Source organism: Opisthorchis viverrini, assembly GCF_000715545.1.
Source record: "Opisthorchis viverrini unplaced genomic scaffold opera_v5_69, whole genome shotgun sequence".
Taxonomy (NCBI): domain Eukaryota; kingdom Metazoa; phylum Platyhelminthes; class Trematoda; order Opisthorchiida; family Opisthorchiidae; genus Opisthorchis; species Opisthorchis viverrini.
In genome coordinates, this window is record NW_008751725.1 from 1065890 (window position 1) to 1085507 (window position 19618).

The 19618-nt window shown below is 42.1% G+C and overlaps 1 protein-coding gene across 1 annotated transcript in view; it reads right to left on the minus strand.

The window, feature by feature from the left end:
- Positions 1–19618, minus strand: part of T265_04294 (hypothetical protein) — a gene marked incomplete at both ends in the record, with an annotated part of 28420 nt that overhangs the window by 2966 nt on the left and 5836 nt on the right. Inside the window, one exon of the mRNA XM_009168993.1 lies at positions 5901–6049. Coding sequence (XP_009167257.1) covers positions 5901–6049 — 149 coding nt within the window. The remainder of the gene's footprint in view (positions 1–5900; positions 6050–19618) is intronic.

Consider the following 19618-nt stretch of genomic DNA (forward strand, 5'->3'; position numbering starts at 1 on the left):
ATGAATATGAGAGAGAGCCACATGTAATGGGATAGACACAAGGGTATAATAAGGTAAGGTTTACTCATTGACAGAATATGGTAAATAGTGCGGAAGATTGTCTCGACGAAGGATGTCTGATCCAGTTGCGGTTGGACGAAGTGCGTTCTACTACCATGGATGTCACAACTTACATGTAAGCTGACCATTGTCAGTCAGCATACGGTTATTTGGACGATAATCAGGCTGTTTAATATGCAAACGAGCGTTTGCTCTTCATAGACGGTCAGGTATGTCCATTGTGTGCATTTTTGTGTCCATGTACAGGTTGGTTGTATAATTCCTTATACAAGTGATATCACGAAGTGATTAGCATCAGTCAGCAGTCTATCAGTCCAAAGTAGATTGCCTTCTGCTATCACCATACTCTGACAATAATCCCAGCTTGTACGCTGGATAGGGTTCTATGCATGTTGGATCGTTCGCGTAGAAAGTGAAGCAACAGTCGTTCTATCAATGGATAGGGGTCAATAGTGACTCAGGCATGGTCCTCGGATAAAACTGATTCCTCAAATTTTTAGTAGGTTTAGAATGACATGGAAAATGGCAATTAGATCAGACGGAACTAGGATTTAACCTCGTCTCGTCCGTGACCGCAGCTAAATAAACGAGCAGCAACCTAAATTTAATGCTAGATGTAAAGGTCACAAGCACTGACTTTTAGGGAAGACAAACTACACTCTACTATCCGAGATCGGAATCTGAAGACAAATCCGCATAGCCCAGCCAAACACATTGGTTGCCAAATGTAGGCCACATTGACGCTCGCAAAACTGATATGGCATGCTGATACTGGAATATACCTACCTGAAAACAAACAACTCTGTTTGTAATGAACTCAAGTAATGGAGAGCTGATGTTTTGGCCTTCAGCGAAACATTTTTCGTTGGTTAAAGAGCTCTCCTCGAAGTTGGTTCTGGATTCATGCTGTTTAGTCCGTTATTTACTGAAAGAAAAAAAGGTTCTGCACTCTGGCTTTATTGCTGGAATGCTTTTCTGGAAGCCCATGAAATAAGCGTATGCCGTACCTTACTGCACATTCGATAGGTTTCTCAAAGGTGTTCAACTGTATTAAGTGTGCATGTTCCAGCGCTGACGGAATTAACCAGTTCAGCCCATTGACAGAGGATCCGAGAGCCGACGACAGTGACTAGGCAAACAAGGCAAACAAGCCATGAATATCCGATTGGTTCGCCTACAGTATTCCCGATGTATTGTCTAACTGGACAGCCAGGAAAAAAATAAACCCTAGCGACCGGCTTGGAAACTGAATGTTCCAGGGAGCAGTCGAAGATAAGCTGTTCCATGATAGCATGAAGTACTTAGTATTTCTTGAAAAGTTGTTCACGGGTCACTTCGTAGGCTAATACAAATATTTCAGGAGTCTAACACGGGACTGTAACAGGTGACAGCTGCAAGAAATGTTGATATGTAGCCTAGTAATTTCAACAAATTCCTCAGATGAATTCAGCACATTTACTGAGTTGTAATGAGTGGTTTGTATTATGGGGAAATTAAACACAAAAAATTCCACTGACCAATAAAGGGGCGTGACAAACAAAATATAGGTGATAGTAGTATGAGGCGACTCTATAATTTCCAACTGAGATTTTGTTCTGCTAGTGAGGCCAATTTATGCCGAAGAGTGTAGAATCAGTGTAGAGAGTCTTCATCCTTACTGAGAATCATCAGGAGGGCAAATCCTAAAGAACTCCAGAGGCCTCTCAGGTGGTAGGTTGAACACCGAAACGTTCGGTCAAGAGCGGCTGACCAACCGTGTGGTTAACTCGAACTTAGACAGGATAAAGCGCTGCTCATCGCTCATTTACATAAACCACATCACGTGGTCACGCACTGACTGGTTCATCGAGTGATCACTTCTCAGATGCAAGTTTCACTCATCTTGGAAGGTTGCCGGTTCTAAGCTCTCAGAATTTCGTCATCTATACACTACTGGTAGTTCCCAATAAGGATGGAACACATTGGTTTTCAGTACAGATTAGTAATCATCATCGTCATCAGCATCATCATCATCGAAGACTGCAATCAGTGTTGGCATTGATGCTTCACTGCCGTGCAACCATAAGGTTCATATAATTGTATTCAAAGCCTTGGAGTGAAAAGAAGAGAGAACGACTGGGTGATAGAGAGAACCTAGTGGTGTCCTGTGTCGGGCAATCTGATGTGTCTCCACCTTCAAGCGCTCAACCGGACAGTCTGGAAAGAAACTGATAACACAAACGCCACTGACATCGATCAGACGCCATTTCTTGTACACCCTTCTACCCAGTCATAGACTGACCACATCTCGGTTTGCGCCACTAAGAACAACACTCGTCTTAGTAGACAGTGTTTTGACATGCGTAGCACATGACCAGACTGATTGTGTTGGATTTTCTTCGCAAATGAAGTACTTGCTGAACAACCAAATATCCGTTTTCTAATTACTTCGTCACAAACCCAGTGACGTCATCTGACACCAGCAGCACTTCTGGGGCCTCGTTTGTCAAAAACCTGAAACGCCTCACCATCTGTTAGTAGAGGCCATTCTTCGCAACCATACAACAATATAGCCCTTATTGTAGCCTGGTACATGCAACCCTTGGGACCCAGTGATATGCCTTTTTGATGCCACAAGTGACAAATTAGCACACTTGATTCGGGCCTTTGAGTGCACTTAATTCATTAGGCACATTCGTCCAAGATAATACAACCCCACAAACTTCAGTGATTCTCCTTGAATTGTAAGGGACATGTCAGAGGCTACACGTTATAAGGCAGTTTGAAAGTGCATGGCAGTTCATTGAACAGAGCGTGTGCTGCGCCTTCGACTTCAAAGATGAGGGCAGTGTCGTCCGCGTACCCCAGATCGACAAGGTTCTCACCGGCAATAAACTGAATACCACGGTTTTGAGGACCTCAGAGCGTTTGCCTCATTGTTTCATCAGTGATGAAGTTAAACAAGGATGGAGAGGGTGGACATCCTTGTCTGACACCGCTTTTTGTAGGGAAGCTTTTGGAGAGCTGACCATACACTCTCATCCGCCAAGAATTATGGGAATATAGGGATCGGATTATGTTCACAAATTTCTGGGGCATACCTTGTTGAGCAAGTGTGGATGACAGCACTAGTCAACTGACAAAATCGAAGGCACCCTTGAAGTCAATGCAAACCAGGTTTGTGAGTCGCCTGTCCATGTGACATTGCTCTAACATCTGACGGAATGTGAAGATGTAGTCGACGCAGCCTATTCCCGGTCAAAAAATTGCTTCACCTGCGCCCGCGACTCCAGAAGCTTTGTTAGAACGGGAGTCGAACTGACGCCTCTGTGGTTACTCCATTCTATGTGAGTACCCTTTTTGAAAATGGTCATTGGTATCTATTCACTCCAGTTGTCTAGGATGATCTCTTTCGCCCAGTTGGACGCAAATAGACTATTCAGGCAGTGACTGAGGGATTCACCGCCATTCACGAAGATATCAGGCAGCACCAGTAGCACGATGACGCTTGAGTAGAGTTATAAGTTGGACACTTCTGAGTTCCAGGGCTGCTCCATATTCACAGTCCACCTCTCTGTTGAAGGCCGGCAGTCCGGTTTGGAGGTATCAGGTAGCCAACGAACTTGCCATTCAAAGTACTGAACACAGAGTCAAAAGTTTTATGCTTTTCTGGATATCGGGGAGCCACTTTGGTGCCTGATAGCTTTGCTGACAAGAGGCTCTAGAGGACCATTCGAAAGAAACAAGTGGAACAGATTTCAGACTTTTGAAGCTTTTTTTGTACCTGCCATTTTTTCGGCTGGAGAAGATCGAGGGTACCATCAGTTTGATTACAGTACTTGCATCTTTTGTCATCGTTTCTGACAGATAGCCTATATCAATACAGAAGGAATGCATCGTACGAGGAAGAACCATCTGTTTTTCCGCTTTGTTTAGTATGCAAACACTAAAGTCAGCTTAGTGGATCGGCTTTTGGGGTTTGAAAACAGATTCCGAGGTGTTTAGGTTTGTTTTTATAGTCGAACACTCAGAAGCCACAGGTGAATGTGATGCATGTGCTACAGTGCAGCCAGTCCTAACTCTGGGATCTACGGAGATAGTATTCGAATCAGGATGAGGCTGGGTAGAAGAGGGATTACCACGCATTAAGTAAGGCGACCCACGAGATGGTTGATGTGGCATGAGAATATTGTTAGTTGTAGGTGTCGTAGTTGTCCGTGGGCTGGGATACTGCCAGGACCTAGACAAGAGGATTAGGATCCCCGACCAAAACCTTTGGCCCAAAAGCCTGACCACAAGCAGCGGTATTCGGAGGGAAGTGCAATGACCACCATTTTTATAGATCGATTCGCCCCTCATCTTCTAACCCCTGACCTGGAGGCCCAGGAGAATGTCTTTCAGACGTCTAACCAATGACTAACCTGGAATGCGAAAATGTGTGTCGCACAGACACTATTCAGTGCGGCTCAGTAGGTCATGGAGACACCATCACACTACAGTAAGGTCCTGTTTCTTCATGACTGGTCTCCCTGAGAGGATAAAATGCTGGAACCAGAACACTTCATCTTTCAGGGTTGCACTGTGGCTAATTGTCACCCCAGCTAGTCCAAATTATCGGACGGAAACAGAAGTGTCCTCCGGAATCATGGTCGTCCCTAAGGAGCTTAATCGAATAACTTAATAAATCTGAAATTAACGGTGATTTACGTTACGCACTCCATGCTGGTAGAACTCCAGTTGACCTGCTTCAGAAGTTTGCACCTGTCAATAACACAAAAATCAATTCACGCGTGTTAGAAACACGTGGTGTTTTGGTACTACACACATTTCGCCTCGCACCCCGGGGTGGTATTCGGAAAAACTACGTGGTTTACAACTGTATGCTAGCTGGATGTAAATATGTTCGAAATAGCATGGTCATCACACTGTTTCAGATGACGAGGTTTGGAGACTAAGTGGGTAACAAACGAATTTAGGATTTAAGACGCAGTAAAATTATTTGTGGGGAATCTCAACGGGCAAGAACATTGGGCGTCCGATGAGTTTTATTCTATGACTGGTGTTGTTATTTTGATAGAAGCTGCAAAGATGTTCAATTGGTAGTTCACCGATCGGGTATGTCAGTCATCCAAGTCCCCGGTTCCTGATGAGTATTGTTTTTCTATTGTCACAGCGAGAGGTGGGTTTTTGTTTCCCTGATGAATGTGATTACATGCTCCCACTTTACTGGACCAAATGAAAGCAATCATTAGTTTGTTTGAAATGTCCACATTGCACTGTGTACATATATACATCTATAAACAAAACTGATCAAAACAGTAAATAAAGGTTATACTAGCTGGAAGAACAAAACAATGCTAGGGATCAAGGTTAAAAAATCTGATGTGATTTAGTTGGGTCATATGAAAGCAGTAATCCCGGTCGAGATTTTGGATCTGTGCAAAATGCTTTTGGATACAGAGTTTGGTCCAATTACCTGTGCATTAAAAAGATGAAACACACTCATTTCCAGAAGCTTACATTCATGCTTACGAGAGACCCAACTGCATCGACCGTATTGCGATATTCTCCAAATGAATATGCTGTACAAAAGCCGCCACAGGTTTCTGTCAGAAATAGAGCTGATGGAACCTCGGACGAAAGGCAAGCTCAGGCTACGGTTATCGAAAGGTTTTCAGCAGCTTTGGAAATAGTGTGTTCTAACAAGAGATAGGCTTAGTTCTTAGATACTTAGTTATCCTGATTTGCGAGTCGTCCAAGGGCATAAAAGCAGCGGGTGTGTAGAAACAAAATCCCTTTTTCCCTTTCAATCGAAAGGAGAAAACTACACAGTTCACTTCAAAAGATACGGTCATACTAACCTTGATATAGTCATTTGAAGTTCTGTGCCAGAAGAGCGGATTTTTTCAGTGGCCTCTCCATGGCTAAGATTTCTCGTCGTCTCACCATTGATTGCAATGATAGCGTCGCCACGATAAAGTACACCTTCCGACGGACTTCCGGACTGCGTCTACAGTAGAAAAATTCAATGCAGAATGTTTAATTTACAAAGGTTTCATTCATTTGAAGTAAGGGACAGGCACACAGGGATTCAGTGAGCTCGGCACAGTTTGAATCTAATCGGCGGGCAAAGGCACCGTTTTCTAAGCAAAATATACATACAGTTTCACTTTGCAATCATTGGTTTAAATAGCTCAAGATGGCTTGAGTGCAGGTAGAGCATGGGTCCATAGTTGCAGTGGAGCACTTGAAACGTCAGTGTCTAGATTGTCTTGTGGTTTTTCGAGTGTGACAGGATAATATAAGTTCAGATGGTGTTTATAATTGACTACTCCGCTGAATTTCTCAGATGTCTTTTTAACTCAAAAGAGAAAGCGTCAAAAAGGAAACACATCAGCATATCAGCCCAAACTATTGTTTTCCTCACATGGGACAATATTACTGGAGTAGATAGTTCTATCTGATGGTGAGGCTGATGTTTGCATCGGCCGCACTTATTAAGGTGTAAAATGACAGGCTCGAAAGATTCTCTTGTTTGGTGAATAAGTGATGGAGACGAAGGTCGAAAACAAACGCTAGATTACGGATTACTGCACGCTTCGCAGAAATTTCAAAATTTCAAGCAGATGTGTTTTCGGTTGAGCAAGCTAGAAACAATGATGGTCGTTATAAATACTTTTTGGGATGGTCTATTACCATTATGTCGTTTATTTTTGAAGATCATAGTCAAACACATAAAACTGAATGCAAGCGACAAATGCGAGAGGGTAACATGAGAATATAGGATAAAAGAGAGAAACATCTCATTCGAATTCATGTCACCGTTGAGGAACCATTTACTTTGTGGGGGAAATGTGCTCAGCTATTGGCTACTAGAAAACCGACTGTCCTAGTGAGTAGTGTGTTACGTGGCTGGAAAAATGATTTTGCAAGCACAGTAACATGCACAAGGTAGCTGCCTATTTTATCACTTATTTTTTAAGAGCATGGTCACAAACATAAAAAGTGAATGCAAGCGACGAATGCGAAAGAGTAACAGGAGAATATGGGAGAAAAGAGAGAAACGTCTTACTCGAAATCATGCTAAGAACAGTTCCAGTCTGGTGAGGTGAATCCCAAAGTATGTAAAGATTTTGGTATGGTATCGTCTGAAGACCAACAGCCGAAGAAAGGACAAACAATGTTGAATGCTCTTCAGGGTGCGGTAAGCGCTAGCACAATCAAGACTCGCAAACCAGTCACAAAATGTCCGTCATACTGGGTCTGGTGTGAGATTAAACGGTAAAAATTTATATTCAACGCCCTATGCCATGCATAAAAGTGCTATAAGTACGCAGAGAGCCCACAATGGCCAGCAAACACAAGTCACTGTGACCTTAGGAAGTCTTAGTCGAATAACAGCCTTCGCAGATTGAGGAAAGCAGATCACTCGATAAGGGATGGTCATCGATTGGTGGACGACAGATTGTGTTACACAGTAGTCTGCATTCATAAACCCGAGCACCATGTCCGTGTTGAACTGATATAAATTCATTACAACAGTGATTAGAGTACATTGGTTTAAGTTTTTTATAACAACTGACACCAGTAAGTCTAAGCAAGTTCCCAACATAGTTTCAGATCAAGACATGTAACTGTCCATTTCTGTGGTGCTCACCGATTGTCCATTTTGTCTTAGCTGATTTGCATGAATGCCAATTTTGGTAAGTGTTTTGGTTTTTCCTGATGTCCTAAAAGTAGTCGAACTTGCGTGCCGCACAGGGCATCAATGCCATTGAACAAGTTAGAATTTGTGCAAAATTCAACTAGTTTTGTTGTCACGCAGGCATACATCTAACTTTAAGATCCACAAATCGAATGATATCACCTATGGGGGTCGTAGAATGAATAGGTTTCGTGCAGACTTAGAGTGGCGCTCCGAAATCATGATAAAAACATCCAAATGGGTTTCATTTGTCTCGCCGTGAATTCAGAAAAGATGATCGTATAGCGATTACGTCTTTTTGCTTCGGACTCCCTCGAAAGTGAATTTAGTTGAAGGTTCCTCTCCTGATTTCTCGCAAAATAAAGTGACAGGTAATTTACATCACTAAAGTGCCTGAGGTGATATGTGAGCACAGTTTTTCTGGGTACCTTTTCTATCCTCTTCATTCACCTCAATTAACATGTCTGAAGGGGCAAACATCTTCATACTTGAGCAGAATGGACAAAATAAGCTGGTAGTGTAGTCTGGTGCCCGGAGTTTGAACCTCGACAAGGCCAAGGATATCCAGTGATCAGCCGTAATAAGTGTGAAACTCGGGTCTAGTACCCCACCGGTTTGGTGAAGACTCACAAGAACAATTGCGCCAAGACATCAGGAGGACCATTCAAACGAGATTAACGTAGATGTGAATTTCATAAACCAGGCAACCACCTACAAATAAACTAAAAGTAGCTCAGGTAGAGAGATGATTCGCGAGTTGTCTGAACTTTCGATCTGAAAGATTGTCACTAGATCTGCCACTCAATAAGTGACCAATTGATGTGAAATCTACCAAAGAAGAAGGATTGGCGTTATATCCCGTTAAACTGCAAGCTGATCACGATGCTGATCAGCCGTTCGCGGCCAAACTGTTAGGAACGCAGCTACATTCCGGAAATTCGCAGGTTGGAAACTCCCTGGAGTTTCGTGATGTATGTACAGTTGTTGAGTCCCAGTAAGGACGAAACAACCTTACACTACTTATGTGTTTTCGCCCACAGATTTACTTCAGTTAAAGGTCGAAATCGCGATTAAAATTTCTAAATATGTCGGTACAAAGTACCTACTGCCAGCCCGATAACAACGTGTAGGCGTGCAGTAGATCACGTGATACCCAGTGCGCTCGTCTTTGTAGGCTGCTTGACAGAATTCGACTATCGCACACCTGCCGTCGCTTGAAGTGACTGAGAAAAGTGTCATTTTTAGACAGGAGAATGCAGAAAAACTGAGCGCAGGTAGACCGGCGCGTGGAAGTTTCGCTCAGCCTCAGTTTGCGCTCGAGGCTATTGACAATCGAAATCTGCGGAACATAAAAAATCGCTCGATATTTCCGTAGCAGTTTCACCCGTCGGTTTTTCGGATTCCAGCATGTTTCACCAAATAGACCTATAGACCATATTTCACTAAGAAAAACTCGCAAAACAGTTTAAACAGGCTCGAGACGAACCCGTTTAATACCCCAGTGTGCTTCATTTAAGCAAGAAAGCAGGAGTCCCAGCATCACCAGTAAAATGTCCACAGAGTATAATCTAAATTAATAAACAGAGTACCAAACAATCCGCCCATGCTATCTATGTTTTTTTAAGAACATTCTGTCACTAAACCCTGTCTGTGATTAAAAGCCGAGAAGTGTTCTCCCTTGTTGCGAATCATCATCAGTGCGCATCTCACCAAACTCAGAGTTTCGAGCCCGCAACCTTCCGGTCGGTGGTTGAGCACTTAACCCTTTGGCCGCTATTGGCTGTTGAGGTGTGATTAGCTCCCATTTGGACAGGACATAGCTCCACTCATCGTTCAATAACAGAAGCCACATCATGTCATCAAGTATTGACTGGGTTCTCGAGTGCCGACTTCTCAGATGGAAGTCCCATACATCCAACGGAATTTTCCTTGCTCTAAGATGCTTAATGTTTTGTGATAATGTTTCAAAATTTAGATTTCTCTACAGACGTGGATCACTCATCTTCAGATCTACCAAACAACCGACAGACGGATGCGTGTATAGGTGAGAATCATCCCTTCTTTGGAGGACAAACCAGCTTAAGCCACCCAAACTTTCCAGTCACAAAGATTTCGGTGATTTGGATAAGGTTTCGCAGTGTGAAGAAACGTTGGAATCGGATGATGAAAAATCTGGCTCTCAAAGCTGCATACACCACGAATTTTGAGATGAACACGTGAGTATATAAATCTCTCAGGGGGCACAGCGCTGTAAGGCAGCACACGGTATAAAACCAACTATAGATAACATGTGAAGGTGTTCCAATGTTTCAAGCATTGATTTGAATATTGGTTAGAGTCACACTACTTAAATGGCGGTCAGTTAAACTGAGACAACAAGGATTCATGACATACGAAACACAGTTTCAATTCCACAATAATACTTTTTTGTGTTCGAACTTATCAACGTCCGACAGTGGATCAACAAGCATCGTGCCCTTTTTGTCATCCGTGTCTTCAGCAATACATTCAATGGAGTCTGGAAGCAACGGAATACCTTTCTGTACTTCGTCTAGTCCCAAAACAGAGGTACTATTTGTGTGCATAAATAAACTTCAGATTTGGAAATTCAACCCTAGACTTTCCAGCTACAGCATGCAAGACTTGCGTCCTTTCTTTGTTCGCTGTGTTGTGCAGACAGAAAATCAGTGCATTTCCTGGAATTTCACATGCGTCGTTGGTTAAACTGAAGCTTAGGTGGCTATATAGGATCTAAAAAACGCATTCAGCTTGTCCCTTTCTGCAGAACAGGATTAAACGTTTTCGCTGATGAAACACTGAAGTGAGTTTCATTGAGGCTGGTTGTGGAAACTAGAACAAAACACCTCAGGAAAGGCTAAAAGAAGAACTTTCTTCCTTGAAGGGAGAAAGTTCAAAGCGTGTGATTTCAGAAAGTTGGGGACGTTTAAATGAGTTATGCCGTGTTCTTCAGTCTACTGTGGAGTGTACGGACTGGGAATCTCAAAAAAATTGATGATGTATGCCAGGCTTTGGGGGCAGTCAGATTGAGTTCCATGTATTCTTTGAGGTGACTAAATTCACTGAAATGTATTCAGTGCTTTTGAACTTCATCATACGTGATCACCTGTTGGCTAGACGAACAAATGTTTGTGAAAAACTCGGTGAAATAAGTGACCTCTTTTCAGATACGAAGTGGTTGAAAGGCGGATGGAGCATGCTTGTGCACAGGATCCATTCATCACTGATAGGCATATGCTGATGTGGAGATACACACGCTTGATGGTCAGAGTTTTATTGTATGCACTGGCGAACAGGTAGTACGAGTTGTTTCGTTCAGCAGAACATTGGGAAACTTCTTTTCTTGGGACAAGTCTTAAAAAACCACCGATTTATCAGAATGAAAAACGGACAACAAAAGTTGATCATTTTTTGCCCAATGTCGTCTTTAGTATGCAACGTATGGAGAAAGAAGCCCGTCGAGGCTCTTATCTGCAAACGTTATACTCTGTAGCTTATAGGCGTCGAAAAGTCATTCACATTTTGAACGTTGATATTTCAAACATTCTTATCAACCGGACACTTAATGGTTAGTATCCGTCCACCAAATAATCTATCGAATTGGCTATGTACCTTGGGCACGTTGATTTGCAAGACAGACCACTACAGGAAAAAAGGATGTTAGGTCCTGCTATCTGTGTTGGTCTTTGGGGAGACACATATCGAGAGAGGGCTTCTTGGGAGGATGATCTGCTGTGTTAGCCGTCACGTCATTTTGCAGTTGGATGCATTTTAGATACCGGATAGCTTGGTCGTTAGGTCGCTTTGACCGGAAGGTCTGTGGTTCGAGCCCGACCTCTGCCTATCGATCTCTCCTGTCTAGGCTTGGGCAACCTGGCAGTGTCCCAGCCCTCGTGCAACCCTTGGGTGGCATGGCATTTAAGCACCAAAAGGTTACTAAAGCTGAACGACTTTCACTCTCTTCCTACAGTTTTTATACAGTGGGATGGGACAATGGTATTATACATACGTGGTTGAGAGTGTTGGACTGCATGGGTTGATAACTGTTGGTTTACAGTTTATGTAGACAATTTAACCAACGATCATCATGTCACGTGGTTTTTGCCGTTCTACTTGCTTCTTTTCCGAAATCCACCTTAATTCGTGCTTAGAAGGCGTACAAACACTCGCACACTCACTGAAGTTCGACCACCAGAAGTTGTTACAGAAAAACCAAAAGATGAATACCGATAACGACAGAAGTCAGCACGCACTTTTATCATTAAAGGTTCTCACATGAGCAAGGAGGAAGAGGACGTAGAACACCGGCATCGAAAGTAAAACGTTCGGAATCAAAAGAAGGAACACGCGTAGTGTCAGTTATGGGCACGCAGACTAGTTCGACCGATTCATCTTGCTCGTAATATACTGCGTATGCAGGTTCGATCTGATATAATAATCAATGCTTTCTAAGTGGTTAGTAAGTGTAGGATTTTTGTGCAAATTTTTCGTGGCACTTGGAATATGCATTGGTTGATCATCTTCTCTACACTTACTGTGGTTATCAAAAAACTTTAGAAGCCGTTCCAGCCGCTACCTAATTACCTCTTTTGTTATTGCTTTTCAGAGCCATTATGGAGGCAGAGTTGTCAAGCCACAACAAGTCACGATTTGATACAAAGATATCATAAGAAAAGACCTACGGTTTCCTGGAAGCAGCGCTGTTTGATGACGTGCGTAATTTTGTTCACAAAATACAGCAGTGTATTCCGGAAAAATGCACTAATGGGAACGTGGAAATAAGATTTTTTTGGAAAACTCTTGGATGAGGTTTTAGGCTTCGCGGAAGATCCTCCTTTTTCTCTTCAGATGAATGACTTCTGCAGGACAAGTACATATCTCCCACTTGTCAAAGATGTTTTGGGTTCAACTACTGTGTTCAAAAACTTCAGCCACTTTTGAACATTTTCAGTGCACTGATCTCATTCAAGTTAATTCATCCGCCTGCACTGTTCTGTGTCCTCACCGTTCAGAAGTCTAGTTCATGCACCTTTGTTTTACTAGTTGTAAACAGACCAACCAAAGCTCTGAGTTAAAAAAGACATTTCGGTCTGTACTCAGAGTTTCATTTTAAGGAAATGTTTATTCTTCCATAACTTATTACTACAGTCGACTGATCGCATCATTCTTCTCAGTGTTGCAGAGACAACCTCATCCTCTCGTATTGTACTAACATTCTTAGCTATTGTCTGGTTTACCATAAGTTCACACTGTTATTAAAGATTACTGGACTGTCATTCATATCACAGTACATGCATAATTTCATAAGCAAGGGCTTCCATAGTGAATTGGACAAGACGTCGTGCATTCCCAGGTTGTTAGGCGTGTTTGGCCGGTCAAGTTTATTTGGATGCATGCAGATAAAGTATCACACAAACTGCAATCTCTGTTATGTTGAGTTTTCCACTACCTTCGGTGTGAATTCAGGGACGAAAGTACGAAGACGGCGGTGGCTAGGTTTATATATATATATATATATATANGGTGTCTAGGTTTATATATATATATATATATATATATATATATATAAAGAGTGAACCTACTGTCTTTAGCTAATTTAAAGGAAATTCTTCAGCTTGGTCTGGTGAACCACCTGAGTTTATCGAGTGCAAACAAAATTGAACCTTTTAAATCTGAAATGCTAACGCGCTGACAAATATGAGTTGCTCCGGAGAGGCAGAGTGTAAAAGTAAGCTACGTTGGCTTTTCGAGCGCTGTAACTAATTGCTGATTCCTAATAGGCGCAGCTGGTCACCAATTCATAAAGAAGTCTCGCTCAAATATTCCATTCGATTCACTGCCAAATCGACGAATCTCTGTTCAATTTTCATATCCATCATAGGTACGGAAGTATGCTGTTTACTTGGGTAAGACAGAGCAAGTGAAGAACTGTGAAAGCATTCATAGGGCTGATAATTTCCGCTTGCGGTTGCTGAAGATATTCCACCTCATTTGGGCTAGAAGAAAAGAGTCGCACAAAGTCACGAAAACAGAACATGAGTGACTAGCTGTAGGGCTGCATGCAGCCTTAGTTATTTTGCCCATTTTCCCCAAAAGATTTCCTACAGCATGTTAAAAATGTTTTTAAAAGAACTATATGATTATCTGTTTAGTTTACCTCAACCTTCATTGATCAACTTTCTTTCAGCTTCAATAGTCGATATCCTCAGGCCGTTCGTTTGACAACAGATCGAATATTTTACACAGTAAAAAGTGGGCTTACTGCACATGAACGCGCATACAAGACACGCCTACAGGACGCACGCGAACACTCCAGGTATTCTACTTGTTATTTAAATATGTTCAAGTCAAATGCCAACCAAGCATTCTGATGAATCAGGATGTGACAGGCTAGACAGGGCACAAACAGATGGTGCCATTCATCGTAAACCAGGGGAGAAAAAGTTTGACACAACATATGTTGGAAGCTTCAACAAAAAGCCGCTGAGGGCGTAGGGGAAAAGGGTCGGCACCATGGAAAAATTAGAGTTGGTTGATAATTATCAGGGTCCCCAATCTACCTTTACAATACGGCGTGCCAAACCGCTGTGCGAAATCAGCAGTGTTTGTTTCTGAAGGAACGACATACCAAATTAGTGGCAGTTTAGCATGGTATCTTGTACCAATTTGACTGAATTGGTTGTGCCGAATGAAGAACACTATTGCACCGTTGCCGATCACTAGCACACACTTCATTAATTTCACCTCAGAATAATGTGGAAGAGACATCCCAACAGATCCATTCAAGCATGAATGAATCAAGAATGGAAGCATTCATGAATAAAGCTTTTGTATCAAATAGCTTTTTGCCCACTCATGTCTAATCAAGAAAATCAACATGGAAGAATGATTTATTCGATTTGCTTATGGGGTAGAGACGTTTAACTTGAGAGAAACCAAACTCCATGAATTGCGTGGAGTTTATGTGAGGAGTCTTTATGATAATAATGCGTAATACTTAAACAAAATCCGTTCGCAGAGTATTTACTTTAGACAAACCCACTACTCTAGCAACTGATTGTTTTATTCATCAATTTGCTATGTTCATCCAGGCTTACGGCATCCCGATCACACAGAGACAGCAGCAGCGCACGAACAACTTCACACTGCACGTACTTTCAGTTGTTGTGACATAGCCAACTGTCTCAAAGTCTATTTGCGTCGGAGCATGTGAAACTACTTAAACCCAAGGCTAAGTTTGAAAAAATCGCGTGTGTAATGTAACAACTTCTGACCAGTAGGAAAATCTAATGACAGCGAACAACAAACGCCCACAGGGCTAGCTAGCTTGTCCGTATGTCTGTAGACCTTAAAGGTGCATCATGACGTTCCTGTTCAAAACAAAACGAGGTTGAGAGGAGGGAAAAGCAACTTGATTTCATTGAAATTTTAGCCTACATTTTTGAAAAGAAAACCATGGTCAGCGGGGATTACGACATAGCCGTAACAACTATGAAAGAATGTTGTATCTAACTCGTCGATAAGTTTGGCATATTAAAACAAACATGCTGAAACCTAGGTTCAAACAATGTATTGTCAAAAATACAGCACTTTGTCCTCGACAATCTCCTTAGGAAGTTGAGAAGGATGATCTTCTCTATTCTGTTTGGCAAATAATGTTAGCTGAGTGAAACTGACCAAGGGTCTGAGTTCGTAAATTTCCGAATTTAAGAGGCTAGTCCCTTTTTTTCCGTGAGGTTCCTTCCCCCCCCCCCGCAGAACTGGTGAGGTTATTGCCCGAATTGAACTGCATAATTTGTTGTTGACGTATCAACATCAGTGAATTTCTGCACTTGTAGCACAACGACAAGCTATCGTGGTTTGCAACTACGGCTCTCGTCCGCTTCAGTGATCACTCCTTTGGAATAACGTAGTAGGTCAATCTTGTAGTGGGAATTATGGCGGAGCAAGTACACTTCTGTTCCAATGTCTGGATGTTTGTAGTGTTTCTATTCAACAAGTAACTGTTCTATTATAAATGAGGTACCGAAGGTGAGCTAGACAAGTATTATAAAAACCTTCCACGAAAGTTAGCCTTGTGCCGAATTTTTAAACGGTCTCGTCAGTGTAAGTAACAGATAGTAAAAGGTTTTGACTCTGTTCTGTCAGCCAGTTCTATTTTGGGCTTTCCAAAATTCGAGGTGACTTGTGCACACATCGGTGAAGTGCTTAGGGAATATCAACACTAGAATCTTTGGAACCTTACAGTAGCTTGGGTCTCACAAGGGAGCGCTAGTGTGGACTGTAAACGAACCAAGGACCACAAACTCAATGCATAAAATGACTTAGTTATCGTGTTTCGTTTGCACTCCGACAAATATAAGTTGTCTTTGGTTTGCGATACAGGTCAAAACTTGTCAAATGTACGGAGTAATGAGCACCATCGAATGTTTGAGAGTTTGCTGGTCGAAATTTTTTGAGGATACCATTACTAGTCGAAGTAGTCAAAAGAAGAACCAATGAAGGGCAAAAGTATCGACGGAACAATGGAAATACCGAGATGAACACAAATCAGTCATTCTAACGGATTCCAGTAAATAGGAGGACATTAGACGGCATGCATGAGCAGTGAAAATGGCTGGAAGGAATGATACAACCGTGTGACGAATCAATCCACGTACATTTCCTTCCTAGGACGACTTGGCGAGAAGCGGTAAATGGATAATCAAACAACTTCCACGAAAACAAAAGTACATACGCATGAAGCGCAATGGCTTCTAATAAATCCATCATTACTCATGCTTTTCTCAAAAGGATACGAAAGAATAAGTATGACGAGGGGACTGCTTGATAACACTTTTCACTGCAGCAACTAGACAAATGTGTCTGTCGCAGGATAAACGCGTACTATCAAGGAACATCAGAAGCCTCCCTAATTATTTGGGTTATTCTGTCACCGCAAAATCGCTCTAGAATAGCCAATAACCCTAATTAATCACAAGTAAGTTTTTCTGACAACAGACGATTTTGAAGAGGGATTATGTGTCAATGTGTGCAAGAAGTGAGGTTCGATTTAAAGGTTAATGAAGCTGGCAGAAATATAGAATCATAGTGTGTGTGGCCACATTTTTTCCGCATAAGATATAAAATTTTTCAAGAATATTATCCTAAATTAGCCGCGTGTACACAATGTACCGGTGCCCTTGCATTCGTGTTTTTTAACTACCCTTGAACACATAACAGCAATACTACTGTTTAAAAAATTAATTCACTCGTGAAAATGGGTGCATATTCTCCTTAGTTGGTAGTAGGCTAAGAGGCTTACTAGTTGACTGCTCGTGGGATCACGAGCAATATAGCTAATTTGTTCGGCTCACAAACAGCTAAGTTCACAAGCTATTTGTCTGATAACATATTCTAAAAATGGCTACTCATAGTTGTTTTACTTCAAAGGGTCAAAAAGTTAATTCACGATGGTTCGGCATGCCTTTATCTGACATTATAAGCCACGAAACTTTTACGATGGTAAATGATTGATGAGGAGAGTACGTAGGTTTTTTAAGGTAATGTTTGGCAACCCCCAGTAAGCGAGTTGCTAACATTTCTTTAACAACGATTTACACAGTAGAAATGTTGATTTGGAGCTGACAGAATGGGGTCACAGGTGTGTAACTTGCATGTAAATAGAGCCGCAAGAAGATGGCTTTTGACCACCCATAACGACAAAAATTGATGTCATTTTAGGTGAACGTTTTTGTTTAGGTGTTAAAGCAAACTGAGGTGACTTTTCGAAATGAATGTAAACTACGTTACAATCTGAAAGGGCTGGATGCTCAAGTTACTCCTAAAAATTTCTGAGTCAATTTCAGATTGTGAAACAGCCCGAGCTAAGAACCGAAGAACGAAGAAATTCATATATCAGAGCCAAAAGAAATTTAGAAAACAGCCTTGAACAAACGAAGATCACCTGCCCAGGACAGACCCAGACAAATGGAATTTGTGAGCTTTAAAAAGGCTGTTTAAAATGACAGTGAGTCTTCGCAGCCGACTTGCCAAAGGCTGCCAGCCTGTTGTGTACTCTATTCTTATTGGTTTCGGTGCAATTCAGCTTGTGTGCTGTACTCAGCAGATACAAGCCTATTTATTCTATGAAAAGTATTTTAATTGTCGTCTTCTTACCTCCTTGTTGGAGCCAAGCCAACACATCTGGTTCACGCCTGGCTAGTTTTCAATACCAGCCCTCTGTCAACACCTATGATCGCATTATCAGAAAAAACACTAGCCAAACCGGGGCAGCTACTAAACACATCAGGGCCTATGGAAGTAATCGCATAAAACCAGAAAGATATCATCGGACGTGACATCGAATTTGCGACCGAACGAGTAAAGACAGGAGTGTGTAATCAACTCGTCAGTCGTACTTGGGGAACGAATTCTTATGAGCAATGAGTTAAGAGATTCGGGGCCATGAGTGATGTTCGTCGGCGAGTTTCACCTGATCATCTATCACTGAATGTCCTCAACACATCGCAGACTCATTTACAGAAAAAGGGTAACCCAACCCAAGGAAAAGCTTAAGTTTGGTACATGACTTTCTATTCAGAGCAAATATTCGGGAAGCACTGGCGACATTTGTTAGGTTCTTGCCCTCAGTTATCTGTATATTACTGTACTAGGGGCGTAGAGTGACTGTCCCAAATAGCAACCTCCCGGTAATGACAATGCTGTTCGTCAGTGGTGAACGTAACTGGATAGGCGATAATAAAACTAAAAAAAATTTTGTACCGTGAATTAGTTGATGAGTTCGACGCGTTCGCTCTGTGACACGAGAAAGATGTTAAGTTTGGGCAGTCACAGGCGACCATCGGCTTAACTGTCCGTCTGTCTGGGTGGCTGTTGTGAAAGTTCCTTTCATGTGTAAAGGCGTACGAACTTCATCTATGGGTATTGCTGTATCACTTTTATTTTGTGATCCTCACAAACGAACGGGTTGCGCGCCTCCAGCCACATCCAGCCTTAACAATTCTCTTACTAACATACTGAATGGTGTTGTTCATGATTTCTGAAGCTAATGAGAGTTAAGAACTTCTCTTCTAGTTGGTCTTCGGAGCAGTTTTGAATGCCCTGTTAGTAAGGCTGTGGACAGAGTTGCATTCATGTTACCCTGAAGAGAGGCTGTTAAAGAGGATGTAAAGCCCCGATCATGTAGAAAGAAGCAGTACGTGCAAAGTCTCAGTAAACTAGCATGACCTTTAAGTGAAGCACCTCAGAAATCGTGCAATAGGTTTGACAATTAGCCATTTCGATCACTGATTAGCTTTCGGAACTAAAAAAACGGTAACCAGTTCAACCCTGCAAAACCTGACAGACAAGGTGTACAATGTGGTTACCAGCCAAAGTTTCCATATAAGTCACAAGGCACCCATGAATCAAGCTAGAAATGCATAGTGGCTGAAGCTATCGCCATCCAACATCACCAGTTATCAAAAACTAGGCTTTGTTCGCACGTCGAACGTAACAGCATCCGTCTCATCTCCGCCACACTGGTACTAAACACACAACAAATCCTTAGGTCATCCTGTTGGGGAAATGATCTAGCTGTTTTTTGAGAGACAAACAAAATCGTCTTTCATTCGTCATTTTGGTGAGTGCTCTGCTCATTATATTGTCTTGTAAACTGCGTTCTAGGCTTTGCGACCAGTTGAGTTGAGAACTCCTTACCGAAAAAATGTTCGTCATCGATAGATTAAAAAATGGTTTTTGCGAAAACATCTTTGCGTGAGAAAGTATGCTGAACTTCCGTTGTATTCTTGCCTATTTTTAACGACTCACATCCTGAAACTTCAGTGAATTGTGCGATGTGGTCTTTACTATATA